The following is a 16,315-nucleotide window of genomic DNA, read 5'->3' as shown; positions in this document are numbered from 1 at the left end:
TATGTGGAAAAATGAAATATTTTTTACTTAAAATTCGCCAGATAATTAATTATAAGTATTTAAAAACATTAAAAGCACCACAATCAATAGAAAAACATTTGACTGTTGATTCCAATACTTACTTTTGGCACAGAAATACTAGATTTTGAGTTAAAGACTGCAAAAGCCAAAAATCTGTAAAAATTGCGCATTTTTTGAAATCTCAAACGAGAGGATACCAACAAAATCATTGTCATATTCGAATTCAGTGGTTTAAACTTGGTTTATATTGATTAGTTTCCGCTCCAATAATTTTTTGTTGCTCAGTTTTATCAGGCGTACAGATAACATTTCAAATGATTCTCATAGATTAGTCTATCTATCACTAGCTTAACCCTTTGACTGCTACAACAACGATAAATCGTTGTTTTGAAATCGGCGAAGATTGCTACGACGATCGTTGTTGTCGTCATTAATTGTCGTATTTCAATACTTTCTTTGCCAGCGCATCAGTGGCACGAAACATTTTTTTTATATACGTATTTATATTTATTTTTCAATCAAGCTTTATAAATATTTATCAATTTTTTAAAAGCTCTTCAATTTCGGGTTCATCATCAAAGTAAATTTTGGGTTCGTTGTCAAAGTCATATAAGGAGTTATTACTTGGGAATTGATTATTGTCGATAAATTCATTTTCAGAATCAGTAGAGCTGCTGATTTGTCGAGTTCCTCGGCGAGGAGCTATTATTTCGCTTTCGTCACTTTCACTGTCCGATATCATTTTGCAGAGTTAAAATAAATGGCAAAAAACAATAGAAATCCGCTTTCAATTATATAGGTCACGAATTCGTGCAATCAATCAAATGCAACTGAAATGCATACAAAATGTTTATGATACATGTTGAAAAATTATTTGATTATTAGAAACTTCGCATCCTTGTGTGTCTCGCTCACATACACAATTAAAACCAAGAAAGAAAGAGAGAAAGACCGCTACCTGTTTCAAATGTATCGCATATTTTAACAACGACAAATACATCGATGTCTAAAAATAGATTATTGAAAAAAATAATGCGTCGGAAACAATCGTCAAAACTTATTTAGTGTATATATGTAGGTATCTCTTTCGCACGCACGCATGTAAAAGCAAGACAGAAAGAGAGAGCGCGAGTCCACAACTGCTTCTTAAAAATGTATATAAAGTATTAAAAAAATTACGCGCGTTCGGCGAAGCAAGTATGTAAAAAAATATATTAAATTTATTTTTTTATAAAGTAATTACAAATGTTAGCATTTTTCGCTTGGACATTGAAAAACCTCGTAGCAGCCAAAGGGTTAAGATATGATTAGATTTTACATTTACTGTAAAAACTTATATAATAAAAAAAAGTTTTCTAAATCTCAGAAACACTTGGAGACACTAACTTATCTGAGTTTATCATAGATATTTCCCTTCTCCAATATATTTTTTCTGAAATATAGATTTGGTCATGGCCAAATTTTATAGTATTTAAGTGCATCACTTTGACAGCGGCGTCTCATGCTGTCTTCACTAGTCATGAATTGAAATAGTATTTATTTACATTAAAATCATTAATTTTTACGTATCCAGTGATTTAATTTCAATATGGAAAGTAAGTTTTCAAATGCGAATCATTGATGCAATCTGATCGTCGAGTTAATACAATATTCAAGACAATATGATTTATTTTGACAGATAAAACAAGCCCAGTTCACATAGAATTCATAGAATTACTATCGAAGCAACAAACCGAAGAAATTAATACCAAGATTAAGAGTATCCTTGAGTCGATAATATCAGAAGGAGCCGCTTACGCCCATGACGTTATTGATCCGCTGACACTTCTCCTCAAAAGAAACGACATTGACATACAACGCATGACGGCTCAGGCGATTGCCGAAATTTGCAAATGTGAAAAGAAGCGTACATCGTACGCACACGCCGATATTATAAAACCACTGTTATCATTTCTGAACAAACCTATAGACAATTCGAACGCCGAGCTGATGAAACAAGCCTGCAGAGGCTTGGGGAATGTATGCTTTGACAGCCACGTGGGCAGAGATCTAGTTTTGAACTCTTCTGGCATTCAGATCGTCGTTGACATGCTCCCAAAGACCCTGCAATGTAACGATCCCCGTTTGACCACGCAATGTCACAGTGTGAGGCTTTTCACTTGTAAACTCTTGTCTATTCTGATGTTCGGTGGTTCTGATTACATACAGCCTGCTTTAGACGTCGATTTTATGGATAAGATACATGATGTAATCCAGTACGAATTCACATCGCCCGACGGCGATGATAACCGTTTAAATTCGGCACTCTTGGTTGTCAGTGTCGTCACTGAATATAATAGATCACTCGTTGTAAAGGATGAATTCACACTTATGATTGTCGATATACTTAAGACGATTAAAAATATTGACATATCTGAGGTTTGTTTGGAGTATTTGCACTATCAGGCAGAGCATGGTATTTTTTTTTACTCTTAAGTTTTGTTTTTCGTATTGGGATGTATTTTTTTAAATTTTGCCTCTGTTTTAAGATGAAGTGAAGACTGTGCTTGCAAAAGCAGCAGTGCCACAAATTCTATGGAGTTTATTGCAGCAGCATAGAGCGCTTGCCGTCGATGAAGAAACGCGCGAACTTATGAAACTAGCGTGTGATCTTATCGCTCTCATTTTGACCGGAGGTATCATTTCTGTTTGTCTTTATTTCAATTTCATACAATTCATGTGTGTATTTTGATTAATTTTCAATTAATTTCAGATGAATCGATGAATATTCTGTATGCGGATGGTTCGGGTGAATTTTATTTATCGATGATTGACAGTTTAAGCTCGGACGACGTAGAACTAGCCATAACATCTATATTAGCCATTGGAAATTTCGCTCGTACGGACACTCACTGTATGCATATGATGGATACGGGAGTTTTCGTCAAATTGATGTGTATGTAAATATTATAATAATTTGGTGTGGAATCGATTCATTTTAGAACACTCTCCTTGTCTTATTTATTTTATTTTTACATACATATATCGGGTCTACCTCACGGGACCGAAAGTGAAAAAGCCCGAAAAAGCAAATATCGGAAGGCAAAGATCGAAAATCGAAAGATCTTAAGTCGAAAGATCGAAAAAAAAGGGTGCATGGTAAACGGTACTATATATATATGAGTGGCATGCGGTGAAATTATCTCTCTTTTTATCATACAGCCTTATTTAATGTGCGCGCGCAGGATATGGGAGGAAAAGCCTGTTCCTCTTGTATCCTGCTCGCGCAAATTAAGTGAGGATGTACGACGGGGGGAGAGAAACTTTTACCGCACGCCACTGATATATATATATATATATATATATATATATATATATATATATATATATATATATATATATATATATATATGTGGGTGGAATTCCTGAATAGATGACGCTATTCAGGACCACGATGGGATGTGGCGGTGGAATTGAAGATCAAACACGTGCGTTTTCAGTCATGTTGTTTATTAAAACGACACCACGCGGTGGTTTAACGACCAACCGCCCCCAGTGGAAGGTTAACTTCTACTAACTGTAAAATAGCGGTCCTTTCGCGCCCTATGCCACTTTTTCATCCCCCCTCTACGATCGGTCGTAACATACCCTTTCACAGCCATAGCCCATACATCAGCCTTTCGTTTAATCCCAACACTACAACTCGGCCTTTCCTGACCACAAACCTGCCCTCAGGTTTCTCTCACCTGCCGGGCCATTCCTCAATCATATTACACATAATTTTCAGACATACTTCTCAATAATCCCAGACATACTTCACAGTAGTCTTCAACATACTCCACAATAATCTCAAACTTATTTCAGTATCGTATCAATTTTTCACGTTTCAATACAATTCAATCTTCAAAAAAAGTTACACACAGATCATCACAATTAAAGTCACACATAAATCATCACAATTGCAATTTAAAATCATTACAAGAAATACATAGCATTAAAATCAACACCTTCACATCGGAAACAAATCACATTTTAAAATCATTACAAGAATTACATAGCATTAAAATTAACACCTTTACATCGGAAACAAATCACATTTTAAAACATCACTAGAATTACATTTCAATACAATTATCTCATATTCTTCTAGGCATGTAACCAAATTAAAACATTATTCAACATACCAAACACTCGCCAAAACATGAAAACACTAGAATAATCAATAAAACATTAACAATATTTCAAATCTTAACTACTAACAAAATAGAACAATAATCAAATATCAAGTAAGGCTTAACTAAAACCCCTCCGGGTACTCCACTTATTCTCTAATTCACTGACACACACTTCACTTCAATTGGCACAACCTAAACACTATCCGATGCCAGTCGCGATTCCACGCGGCTGTCCGATGATGTTGTCTGCGATGGACCTCCCGTCGCCCCACAGCTTTCCATATGGTATCTTGCCACATATGAAGTTGACCAATATCGTTCCTGGTTCACCGATATATCCAAAAACTCCTTTCTTAATCCATGGTCTTATTTTATTTTCCATTAAAGTAACATCAATCTGACTACGACCGAGCTTGAAAGTGAATACATTGTCCTTTGGTGTTGAAATTTTGACTGGGTCTCTTATTCCTTCTGGTGATTTATCCATATCTTTTTCTTCATGTTTCCCATTTTCTTCGTCTTCATCTTTAGGATTCTTCGAATGACCATGAGATCCTTTACTGAATTGACCATCGGGCGGTTCATCTTTATTTGAAAACGGTATGTCTCCGTTGTCCCAAAGCCTTCCAATATGCAAACCATCACCGTCCATACTTCCATCACCCATGTCCACGCCTCCATTACCCATGTCCTCACTTCGATCACTCATGTCTACACCTCCATTACCCGTGTCCTCACTTCGATCACCCGTGTCCAAACCGCGATCATCCATGTCTACACCGTCCTCTTCATTATTGGAAACATCTATTCCACATGGTTTGCGATGCTTACTTTCATCATTCGTTATCCTAATTGAATCTGTGGTTGATGATCGATTTTCTGTGCTCGGTCGCACTGAAGAATAGTCCAAATGAGCTCGAGACGGCGACGCTGGAGGCTCTAAGGGGGTCCTCACCATCTGACCATGTGACATGTTTGATGTTCCATCAGCCTCGCTTGAACAGGAATCGCTGGGTTCTGCATGAGCAGACATCTCTTGTGAAGCCCGTTCTTCTTTTTCCCTCCGCAGACTCTGTTCCAACTTAACCTCGATCGGAACTCGTGGTTTTGACGTTTTATCGCGTTCCACTTTGATTTTTTCTTGCTCTCCATCCTTCAAGTCCGAATCAGCCCTCCTTACTCCTTCCGCAGCTTTTCTACGAATGGCACCGGAATTGTTACATTGGTCTCTTACCACAGGAATACTTTCACTAGTGATGATGCCGCATCGATGTACGAAGTTCTCGCCGGCGAGTTTGTCTTCACTGCCTGTGTCGATCAGTGCCGGCGTCCTCGCCTTGGGTCTCCAGCCGCTTCCAGTTGAGGGTGCGGGCACTGCTTTGGCTGTGGCTACGGTTGCTTCTTCTGCCTTTACCTTTTCCACCAGCCCGTCGAAGGCGCTCAACTTGTCCCTGAACTCCTTCAAATTGCGGGCACCATACAGCATCCCCTTCATAGAAGACCTGCCAGGGATCCCGTCGATGACATATTCCATGAGGTCACGATCCTCAATCGAACCCACGCTCGCGATCTCCCGCATCCGGTAAAAGTACTCGTTGACCGATTCCTCTGACGTTTTCTGCGACTTGGACAGCCTCCTGTGGACTGACGCCCCACTCACCATCCGAGCGAACTCCTCCAGTAATGCGCTTTTGAGTTTCTCCCACGAATAGACCCCATCTTGTATGCGCAGGAACCTCTCGGCCACCCCCTTGACCAGGCGTTTCCCAAACAGCAGCTTTTCCATGCTGCCCCAACCTGCCGAGTGTGCGACTTCTTCGATCTGCGCCACCCACTTTTCTACCGGATAGTCGTCGTTTCCGGTGAAAATGGGGACGGCGCCCTCCATGTCTTGGAAAGTCAGCTTGGCTCGGCTGGCGACTGGCTCTTCTATCGCCCTCTCCCGAACCCCTCTCGACGTCCTACGACCAGATGTCGGCCTCCTCCTCCGATACATTGTAGCACGTGGTCTTCAAACTGCCGCCTAATCCCGGACGAGCCTCCAATTGTGGGTGGAATTCCTGAATAGATGACGCTATTCAGGACCACGATGGGATGTGGCGGTGGAATTGAAGATCAAACACGTGCGTTTTCAGTCATGTTGTTTATTAAAACGACACCACGCGGTGGTTTAACGACCAACCGCCCCCAGTGGAAGGTTAACTTCTACTAACTGTAAAATAGCGGTCCTTTCGCGCCCTATGCCACTTTTTCATCCCCCCTCTACGATCGGTCGTAACATACCCTTTCACAGCCATAGCCCATACATCAGCCTTTCGTTTAATCCCAACACTACATATATATATATATACTAACCGTTTTTCATATGTATGCATGGTAAACGAATATTTTCGACTTTTTAACATTCGGTGCGGTGACAGTCACCCACATATATCATATGTGCCATGATAGGAATTACTGCAAGGCGACACATATGGTTAGATTAATTTTTGTAAATAAATACTAAAAATTTTCCAAACAATACAGTACATACGTAGAATACAAATAGAGACATCTATGGACCAATTAACAAATGTTTTGAAACAGCAAATTTGCGAGAAATACATTATGTAGGTAGCTTTTAGAAGATTCAACAAATTTGAGATGCTAGTGACTCGAATTTGCGAGAAACTGAGGGGAAAATATTGATTTATTGGATACGTCACAATGATTAAGCTAGAAAAAATGGGAAAATTCTAACAGGAGATGGTTGATCTGTGTTTTTTACTTTATCTATGTACGTAGTAACAATAGATGAAGTTTTGTGATTCGAACTCAGAATCGATCACTGATCACGTTTTAATGATTCTATGTGTACTTGTGTATTTTGGGGATTTTTTGAACACCATTCGTCCTATCGAACTGAAATTTAATATCGGTTACTGAAATTCATATTACTACGATATACATTTTCTTCAGATTTTTAAGTTGACCGGAAACTGTACCTCCCCTTATTGGTGCCCTTTTTTTTTAAGTTTTTGAATTCAATTATCTCCCAAACCGCTAACCGAATCAGACTGAATTTTTTTTACATATAATAGAAATTATAAATTTTATACCCTAATATTTTTACCTCAACCGGAAGTAGTACTTTTACTCTAGAGAATGGATGTTTTTCTCAGAAACCTTTTGGTTCATTGAACTGAATTTCACATCTAGAAGTTTAAGCTCAATACCAAGTTATGTATAAAATTTGGTACGCATCCGTCAACCGGAAGTGGCAGTTTACTCTTGTTCGATTTTTCTTCTACTATTTTTTTCGACCCCTTAAACATGTGTGCTCTTCATTTGCATTTGGATTTGGTTTATAAAACAACGTCCGTCAAGAAGTTGTGACTCGTAGCTGTGTTATTACAAAAATAATAATTATTAAGTTAAGTTAATACGTAATCTGTATCACGCTCGTCGAGTCTTGGCAGTAAAAATATACAAAACTTTAAATTGCACTGTATCGAGAGTATTGTAGAATGTTTTAAGTTGACCCATCACCATCACCTTCTTTATGAAGTAGCGTTTTAATTTTTAGCAATACTACTTCTGCACAAAAGTCACGAGGACGATATACGACTCCAGCACGTGGTACTCAGCAGTTTGAGAAATTTAGTAATACCACAGAGAAACAAATCTTTAGCAATAAAGCATGGCATTTTGCCGCTGCTCATTGAAATGGTGCCCAACGTTAATCAATATTACGTCGTTTTCAAATTGGTCGCAACGTTGAGAATGCTCGTAGATGGACAAGGTAAATGAAAATAATAATGGAAACACGATTTATTATTGTGTATTAAACATTTTTTTGTCATTTCAGAAAACGTAGCTAAAGATTTACTATCTGTTGACGTTCTGAAAAGAGTATCGGTATGGGGCGCACAATCTGAACATGCAGGAGTATCCGGCGAGGCGTCCCGTCTCCTCGCTAGAATGGTTCGTCAGCTACAATCACAGGAATCGTTGACGAGTATTGTTAAAGTATGCAAATTTCATTTAAAATCGGCTTAATGTAGATATACATATGTACATATGTTACAGTTGAAGTGTATCTTTCAGTTATAATATATTTTGATTAGTTGGAATATATTCCGTTTAACTCACGTGAGTTGATTCATATAGCGAATTACATTCCAACTGGTCAAAATATATTACAACTGAAAACACAGTTCAATTATAAGTTGCTACCAGGTTAGATGGAGAGCTTAGGTTTTCGGGAGCTATCTCGGAGCTATCATAATATGGTACTCGTTATCTTTAGGGCGAAAACACACTGAGTGGTATGGAACGTCACGTCCCTGGCTTGTAAACAGTAGGTATTCCGCAAGGACGGATCTTTTCTAGGGGGAGGGGGGGGGGGGGGGGATAAAAATATGCAATTAACCGTTTGCCCGCGGCCGTCTTCTATGGAAGCTTTGCACGACAAGTCTGTAGCGCGGCTGTCTTCCATAAAATTTCTGAACTTTGCACGGGATTTTGAGCCTTATATGCGCCTATTTCAACTGTTTGAAGGTTCAAAATTGGTTGAATATATTACTGAGAGTTGAATGCCATCTATTAAATTTGCTTAAAATGAATAAATACCAGTCAAAATTAGTTTTTTGTGGAACCATACTGAAACCTCGTTTATGTGACGTCACGTCTGTTGAACAATGGCGACGATACGTCTCAATTGTATGAAGAATGATTATTTGACAATTAAGCCAAAACTAAGATATATATTATGTATTTTATTGTTTAAAATAATACTTTATGTGTTAATTAACATATCTGGTTACTTGAGTAAATATTGAAATCTGTATTCAAGGTCGAAAATCTGTATTTAAGGGCTTGTTCGCTATATTTATTGCCGCGGGCAAAGGGTTAACGCATTATTGAATTCTAAAGCATTCGTGAAAACATCAGACCTGTCAAAACTCAACTGTTATATTACAACTGGCGCACATTGTTGAAAATTTATTTGCGCTTGTAGAGATATAATTTACTAGTTGAATTGCATTCGAATATGAAAGACCTAAAAGGCCAGTTGGAATATATTACAACTGAAAAAAACACTTCGACTGTAACATATACAATACGACTGGCTTATTTAAAATATTACTTTTTTTTAGGTTGACGGATGTGTTGCCTGTTTAGTAAACATGTTAGCAGCATCTCACATTATAATGCAGAATGAAGCTATGATTGCTCTCACTATATTGTGTGCTACGATTTTCCGCGATTCGACCGAAGCCCATCAGAATAACAATGAAGAGTCTAGAAAACGAAGTGAACACATTTCCATTTGCGATCAAGACGAGACGCGAAATATTCTCATCGATGGAATACTGAAAGCCGAACTGGCAAAACAGCTAAACATTATGTTGGAAAGAAACCGTCTGAAGGTTCAACCCGAGATTGTGGAGAATATATGTAAATTTATATCGCTTCTTATGATGCACGAGCCACTGAAAGAGCAAATGTCTCAATTGAAAGTGCAAGAATCCATGCAGACCCTTTTAACTGAAAATGATCAGTTGAGTGAGTCGCTTAAAAATTCCATAAGCGATTTAATAGCCAAATTAGATATGACTGGTTGTGAGTCACTTCAATAATTTCAACTTTTCTAATTATTATTATTTTTCCCCAAACTTGTGATATTTTTCATTTTAATTTATTTTTTTTATACCGATGGAACGTTATAGTGTGATTAATTTGGCAAACAAACTGACGAAAATGCTACGCTTGGTCGACAGAAACCCAACAGGGATCTTCACGAACACGAATTCCGAGCACACGTTGAACTGCTGGATTGACGGAACAAGGTGTAGCATGTTTGTTGGTGTGTTTGTCCTATTAATAATAGCATTTGGTGTGTTTGCTAGTAAGCTCAATCTACGTGTAACCGGCACCACTAAAATATCGAACTAGACCCTCACAGAGACTGAAATTTAGCCGAGTACAGTTTAGTAGTCAATTAGAAGTCTATTGTATTTTCTATGTCAGCCTGCTTGATCTGTATGTTCGTATTAAGGATTGTATTACCGATTTACCGGTTAATTGCCAAGATTTCGACCTCTGTAATTACCTGAAATTATTTTATTGCGAATTAATTACATATACAGGCATATTATTGCATTAAAAGTCGATGCAAATGGCGTTATATGGATTATGTAGTCCGGTTTTTTTTTTTATTAGTATTAAATGTTTAAAATTACTAAAATTTTGAGCGGGATGAATAGGAGGCATTAACCGTTTGCCCGCGGCTGTCTTCCATAGAATTTCTGAACTTTACACGGGATTTTGAGCCTTATATGCTCCTATGTCAACTGTTTTAAGGGTCAAAATTGGTTGAATATATTACTGAGAGTTGAATGCCATCTATTCAATTTGCTTAAAATGAATATATACCAGTCAAAATAAATTTTTTGTGGAACAATACTGAAACCTCGTTTATGTGACGTCACGTCTGTTGAACAATGGCGACGATACGTCTCAATTGTATGAAGAATGATGATTTGACAATTAAGCCAAAACTACGAGATATATTATGTATTTTATTGTTTAAAATAATACTTCGTGTTAATTAACATATCTGGTTACTTGAGTAAATATTAAAATCTGTATTTAAGGTCGAAAACTCGATTGCCAAATTCGCGAAAAATTTCCGCGTACAGGACTTGTTCGCTATTTTTATTGCCGCGGGTAAAGGTTTAAAGGTTTTGAAGTTTTGTACAGTGATAATATAGTAATAGTACCCCATTTTAATAAGCGATCATTCTGCCAGTTTGACATTTCTTTTGTAGCACCACTGATGCATGCTTAAAAGTAGCAACACAGACCAACCACGTCGTAATAAATGCAATCAGATGGTTGTTTCAGTTGTGATTATTAATTATTACGAATGGACTTGTATGTATTTGTATGATACTATCCAAGTGAGATTTATTTTTCATTATTTACGGTTCAATCTAGGTTAATATGTCGAGAAAAGTAACCACATTTATTAACGATTATTTGCCGGTAAATTGCAATCTCTAGTACGTATACATATGTAGAGCTTTAGAGCAATTTTTTTCTAAAAAAAAAAAATTCACCAGGGCTGTATCATAAGAATTAAGTAATGAAATTAATGATTTTACAGACATTTTTTTCGTGAAAGATGTTCTTCATAAATGATTCACATTCCATGTAATTGTTTTAAGATTTCCTTATAAGAGTTTTTACTTATATAAATGAGAAGGTACATTTTAGTGCAAATTAGTCAAATTATGTAGTTAAGCGATAGGGGTCTAAGGCAAACGCTATTTTTATCAATTTTTTTTAAATATACAGTTGTGGACACAAAAAAAGCCGCATTCGACTATTTTTTATTATTACATTTTTTTTAAATTCTGTTCGGTATTGTAATTTTCAAAAAATTCTTGAATGAGGGTTTGAAGATTTACAGGTTACATGTAGATTAAGCTTAAGGTGCGAGTTAAAGCAAACAGGCGGAGGCTCGCTTAAGAATGAATATCACAAATGAGCAGTTTAATTGCATTATCTTTGTATATCTTGTTAAATGTATAGAAATATTATAATCGCATACTTATTGTGTCATTATGGCTGTATACCAGACTATATATGTATGTATATACATATATAATCAGACTCGGATTGTAATTGCGTTGACAATGTAAAATTAATTTGCATTAGGGAAATAATTATTCTAAAAAATATAGTACATTTCGTGTTAAATCTAAATTAAGTCGAATTCACTGTTAAGTACTATCTGTAGCTTTAGGTAGGCAAATCCAAGAGCATCAAATGTCCAAAGTGAGTGCCATCTTTCAGTTTTTTGCGGGATATATCCCCTTTCATAGTTGGCGCAAGTGATTGCTCAAATATTGTATAATCTGCCTTACAATTTTGCCGCATCTTTTAACGCATATTGTAAGTACAAATATATGCACACAATTATGATAGAGTTGAATGTTGTTAAATTCAGTCGAGATTTAAAAACCACTAAGTTTATTATATTATATATATATGTGTATACACCAAGTGATCTCGATTGCGTTTGATTATTTTAAAAATTTTATATACACACTAATTAATTATATTAAGCAAATGTATTTTCGTTCCGACTATAACTCCAATAACCGTTTTATATGTGGTTTTAAGTTGAATCGTACGTTTTAATATTCGACAATCTACATATTTTAATCGAATTTTAATGCAATACCTATGTATTGCATTACAATTATTTTTTTTTCGCGCTGCACAAAAATCAACGGTGATTGTTACATCGTTATAAATGAGTCAATTGAAGTGAAACTTCTATTATTCAATGATCTTTAGATGCATCATTCAATTTTAGGTCGTTGTTACACTGTACTGAATTTCTTCAATTAGCGAAAATTTGGTCTAGTGCAGCGAGGGCCTTACACTCGTCGCGTCGCTTCCACAATGTGTTTATGTAGTTGTTAAAAAAGTAATCGACACAAAAATGCTTCGTATACATATGTACGTAGCCGATATTAAGTGATAATAATGTTGAGATATTAATTAAAAGATTGTTTTAGTAGTGTGATGAATCTTTTTAATAATTACGAGGCCTTTACACATAATGTATTTATTTTTATTTAGGTCCATAAATACAGCAATAAATATCTCGTTTAGTGCTTGATATGCCTAACATGTATACATATATATACAGCATTTTATGGTCAAATTTTAATATATATATATATATATATATATATATATATACATGTACCCATAGTACGTTAATATTGAATATTCCTATACTTATTTTTGTCTTGGAAGTATTAAAATTTAAAAAAAATATATGTTTGTAGCGAAATTTTAATATACATAGTAAAACCTTGATGTAATGGACTAATATAGTATCTAATATATAATTTCGAAAGATACTTTGTAAGTATAGTTTGTTGGGAAAAGCCGCCGGATTCTGGTATAATATATAATACATCTAATATATAATTTCGAAAGAGACTTTGTAAGTTTGTAACTATAGTTGGCTGGAAATCGAAATCAGGTCAGTTTCTATGACGATTCCATTAGTTGAATATATATTTTTTTCGATTCAAATAAATGTAATAAAAAAACAAATTAATTTTAGATTCACCATGTTTAAGCTGTTTATATTACAAATACTGAGCGAAGCCGCGTAAAACAACTAGTCTAATATAATAAGCAAGGGGCTGTTTGTTAAAGTTGAAAGTCCGTGTCGGGACTTTCCGATAAAAGCTATTAAATACAAATAAAATATTTCTCATTCATTTAACTTCTTATTCCTCTTCAACTTTTTAACATTGAATTACTTTCATAAATCGGGATAAAAAAATTGCTAATCACAATATAAAATGTAATTATTAAACGTTTTTATATATTGTATTTAATATTTGATTCTTCTATATTATATTTTTTATATTATTCTACATAAAAATACGCGTATTTATTTTAATTTTAATTGTTTATTATTTTTCTATCAACGTATTCTTTTAGATAAGCTGTCGATTCGGAGTCGTAAAAATTCCGACTCCTTTTTACAAGGTTTTTATTAGTTTCATTTCGCCAATCGGTCTGACAAACTTATGATCGCTTTGAAACTTTGCCTTTTTTTTTTAAATATTATCTTTAATTAATAGTATTACGGTATGTGTCAACCAGTCTCCAATTTTATTGAAGTAAATCTAATAATAAATTTAAATTTAATAATTCCTTTATAAAAATCGTGAATTTTAAATTACATTATAAATAAAATCGTTGAATTGTACGTATTTTGATGTTGTATGGCCAAAACCGATTGCTTCCTCTGTCTAAAACTTTTTGTACTATTATTTTTTTTATTAAATTGATTTGTTTGTGTATGAAATTCATAGACATACACAATGAATGTACTTATTTTTTATTACATTCCTCCTTTACGTTTGACTTACGATTACAATTCAGGAAAAAATGATTGCCTCTTATCCGATCGTTTTCATACTTTGCCATATTGCTCATTTTGGTCATCAATATAAGTAAATGGATCATCCGCCATTACGATAGAGATAAAATATCGTTTAACCCTTTGGCTGCTACGAGGTTTTTCAATGTCCAAGCGAAAAATGCTAACATTTGTAATTATTTTGAAAAAAAATAAATATAATATTTTTTTTTACATACTTACTTCGCCGAACACTCGTAATTTTTATAATACTTTATATACGTTTTTAAGAAGCAGTCGTGGACTCGTGCTCTCTCTTTCTGTCTTGCTTTTACATGCGTGCGTGCGAAAGAGATACCTACATATATACACTAAATAAGTTTTGACGATTTTTTTCCGACGCTTTATTCTTTTCAATAATCTATTTTTAGATATCGATGTATCCTTACAACATGCGATATATTCGAAACAGGTAGCGGTCTTTCTCTCTTTCTTTCTTGGTTTTAATTGTGTACGTGTGAGCGAGACACACAAGGATGCGAAGTTTCTAATAATCAAATAATTTTTCAACATGTATCATAAACATTTTGTATGCATTTCAGTTGCATTTGATTGATTGCATGAATTCGTGACGTCTCGTGACCTATATAATTGAAAGCGGATTTCTATTGTTTTTTGCCATTTATTTTAACTCTGCAAAATGATATTGGACAGTGAAAGTGATGAAAGCGAAATAATAGCTCCTCGCCGAGGAACTCGACAAATCAGCAGCTCTACTGATTCTGAAAATGAATTTATCGACAATAATCAATTCCCAAGTAATAACTCCTTATATGACATTGACAACGAACCCGAAATTTACTTTGATGATGAACCCGAAATTGAAGAGCTTTTATTTAAAAAATTGATAAATATTTATAAAGCTTGGTTGAAAAATAAATATAAATACGTATATAAAAAAAATGTTTCGTGCCACTGATGCGCTGGTGGCTCAAAGAAAGTATTGAAATACGACAATTAATGACGTCAACAACGATCGTCGTAGCAATCTTCGCCGATTTCAAAACAACGATTTATCGTTGTTGTAGCAGTCAAAGGGTTAAGAAGCGTTTCAAGATCGAAAATTTTTAATCTCGGTGACGTCTTGTAGTCATTAATTTTATACATAGATGGCGGTAGTAAAATAAAATTATTGGTATTTTCATTCAAAATAATTATCTTATATACAAATTATTGTTTATACCTATATAATTACCAGTGATTCACTAAATTGGGTTACATGACAATTTTTAGTGATTTTTTTTAATTCCTTTAATATTTAATACTTTCAAAATGGCCATTATTTTTATTACTAACAATTTTATACGTTGTCAAGAAAATTCGATCTTATTAAAATCGTTCAAGTTGGAGTTTGGAGTCCGAGTAAATTTTGAAGCAACTCCACAGCCCTGGTAAAATTGTACCTGTTATAACATATTTTCTTATACAATTATTTAAATAAATAAGAACCAATATATACATATATACATAGTTTTGATAGAATTTTCGCATATTTAGAAATTTTGCATATGGCCTGGGATTCCTAATTATTCGCAAAATATTTTTCATAAACGATGATCCGTATATATCATTACGCTTAAAGCACAATAATTGACTTCTTGTCAAGTTTACACCACTCTCAAGATCTAAATATAGAATGTACTAAGAAGAGGTTACGAAAAACAGTATGAATCCAGCATCCTCGAAAAGAAGTCGATCACGGTCGCTTAGCCTAACAATACTTTTAAAAAATTTTCACATTCGACTGGAAATTTTGCCATTACATCGAGGTTTTACTGTAATAATAAACATTTATTAATAAATATATATAATATACATTAGTTAAATGCTATGTGTTTAAAATTGGGGGCCATATATCTGTTTTATGTATGTGAAAAAAAAAATACCAAAAACAATACGCTTACAGCACCTATTCATCTTTTTAGTATGCATTATTAATGTATATAGTGTTAATTAAATTAAAGTTATAGAATGTTTTTGAAACTCTTTAGCGTGAGGTGTAGGTAATCTAATAACATCACAAAATTATGAAGAAACCGATAGGATATTAAAATGATAAGATCAATTTAAGGTAACTTGCAATGTACATATGTATTTACGTGGAAACTTGCATTTCAATAATACACTAATTTTCTTT

General features: G+C 34.7%; 1 protein-coding gene across 1 annotated transcript; it reads left to right on the top strand.

Annotated features, from left to right (window-relative positions):
* Nucleotides 1–1,360: 1,360 nt before the first annotated feature.
* vimar (visceral mesodermal armadillo-repeats) lies at nucleotides 1,361–11,261 on the top strand. The gene is made up of 7 exons (XM_077435110.1): nucleotides 1,361–1,616; nucleotides 1,700–2,476; nucleotides 2,550–2,696; nucleotides 2,774–2,956; nucleotides 7,741–7,956; nucleotides 8,023–8,183; nucleotides 9,314–11,261. Exons 1-7 carry the CDS (start codon nucleotides 1,610–1,612, stop codon nucleotides 9,794–9,796), a joined length of 1,974 nt encoding a protein of 657 aa, XP_077291236.1. The 5' UTR covers nucleotides 1,361–1,609; the 3' UTR covers nucleotides 9,797–11,261.
* The last annotated feature ends 5,054 nt before the right edge of the window (nucleotides 11,262–16,315 follow it).

This window comes from Arctopsyche grandis, chromosome 1 (assembly GCF_051622035.1).
Source record: "Arctopsyche grandis isolate Sample6627 chromosome 1, ASM5162203v2, whole genome shotgun sequence".
Classification (NCBI taxonomy): Eukaryota; Metazoa; Arthropoda; class Insecta; order Trichoptera; family Hydropsychidae; genus Arctopsyche; species Arctopsyche grandis.
This window is presented reverse-complemented; position numbering and strand designations above follow the sequence as displayed.

Coding starts and splice junctions, on each gene's coding strand:
- vimar (XM_077435110.1), top strand. Junction 2,697..2,773: donor CGCTCTCATTTTGACCGGAG/GTATCATTTCTG, acceptor AATTAATTTCAG/ATGAATCGATGAATATTCTG. Junction 8,184..9,313: donor CGTTGACGAGTATTGTTAAA/GTATGCAAATTT, acceptor ACTTTTTTTTAG/GTTGACGGATGTGTTGCCTG.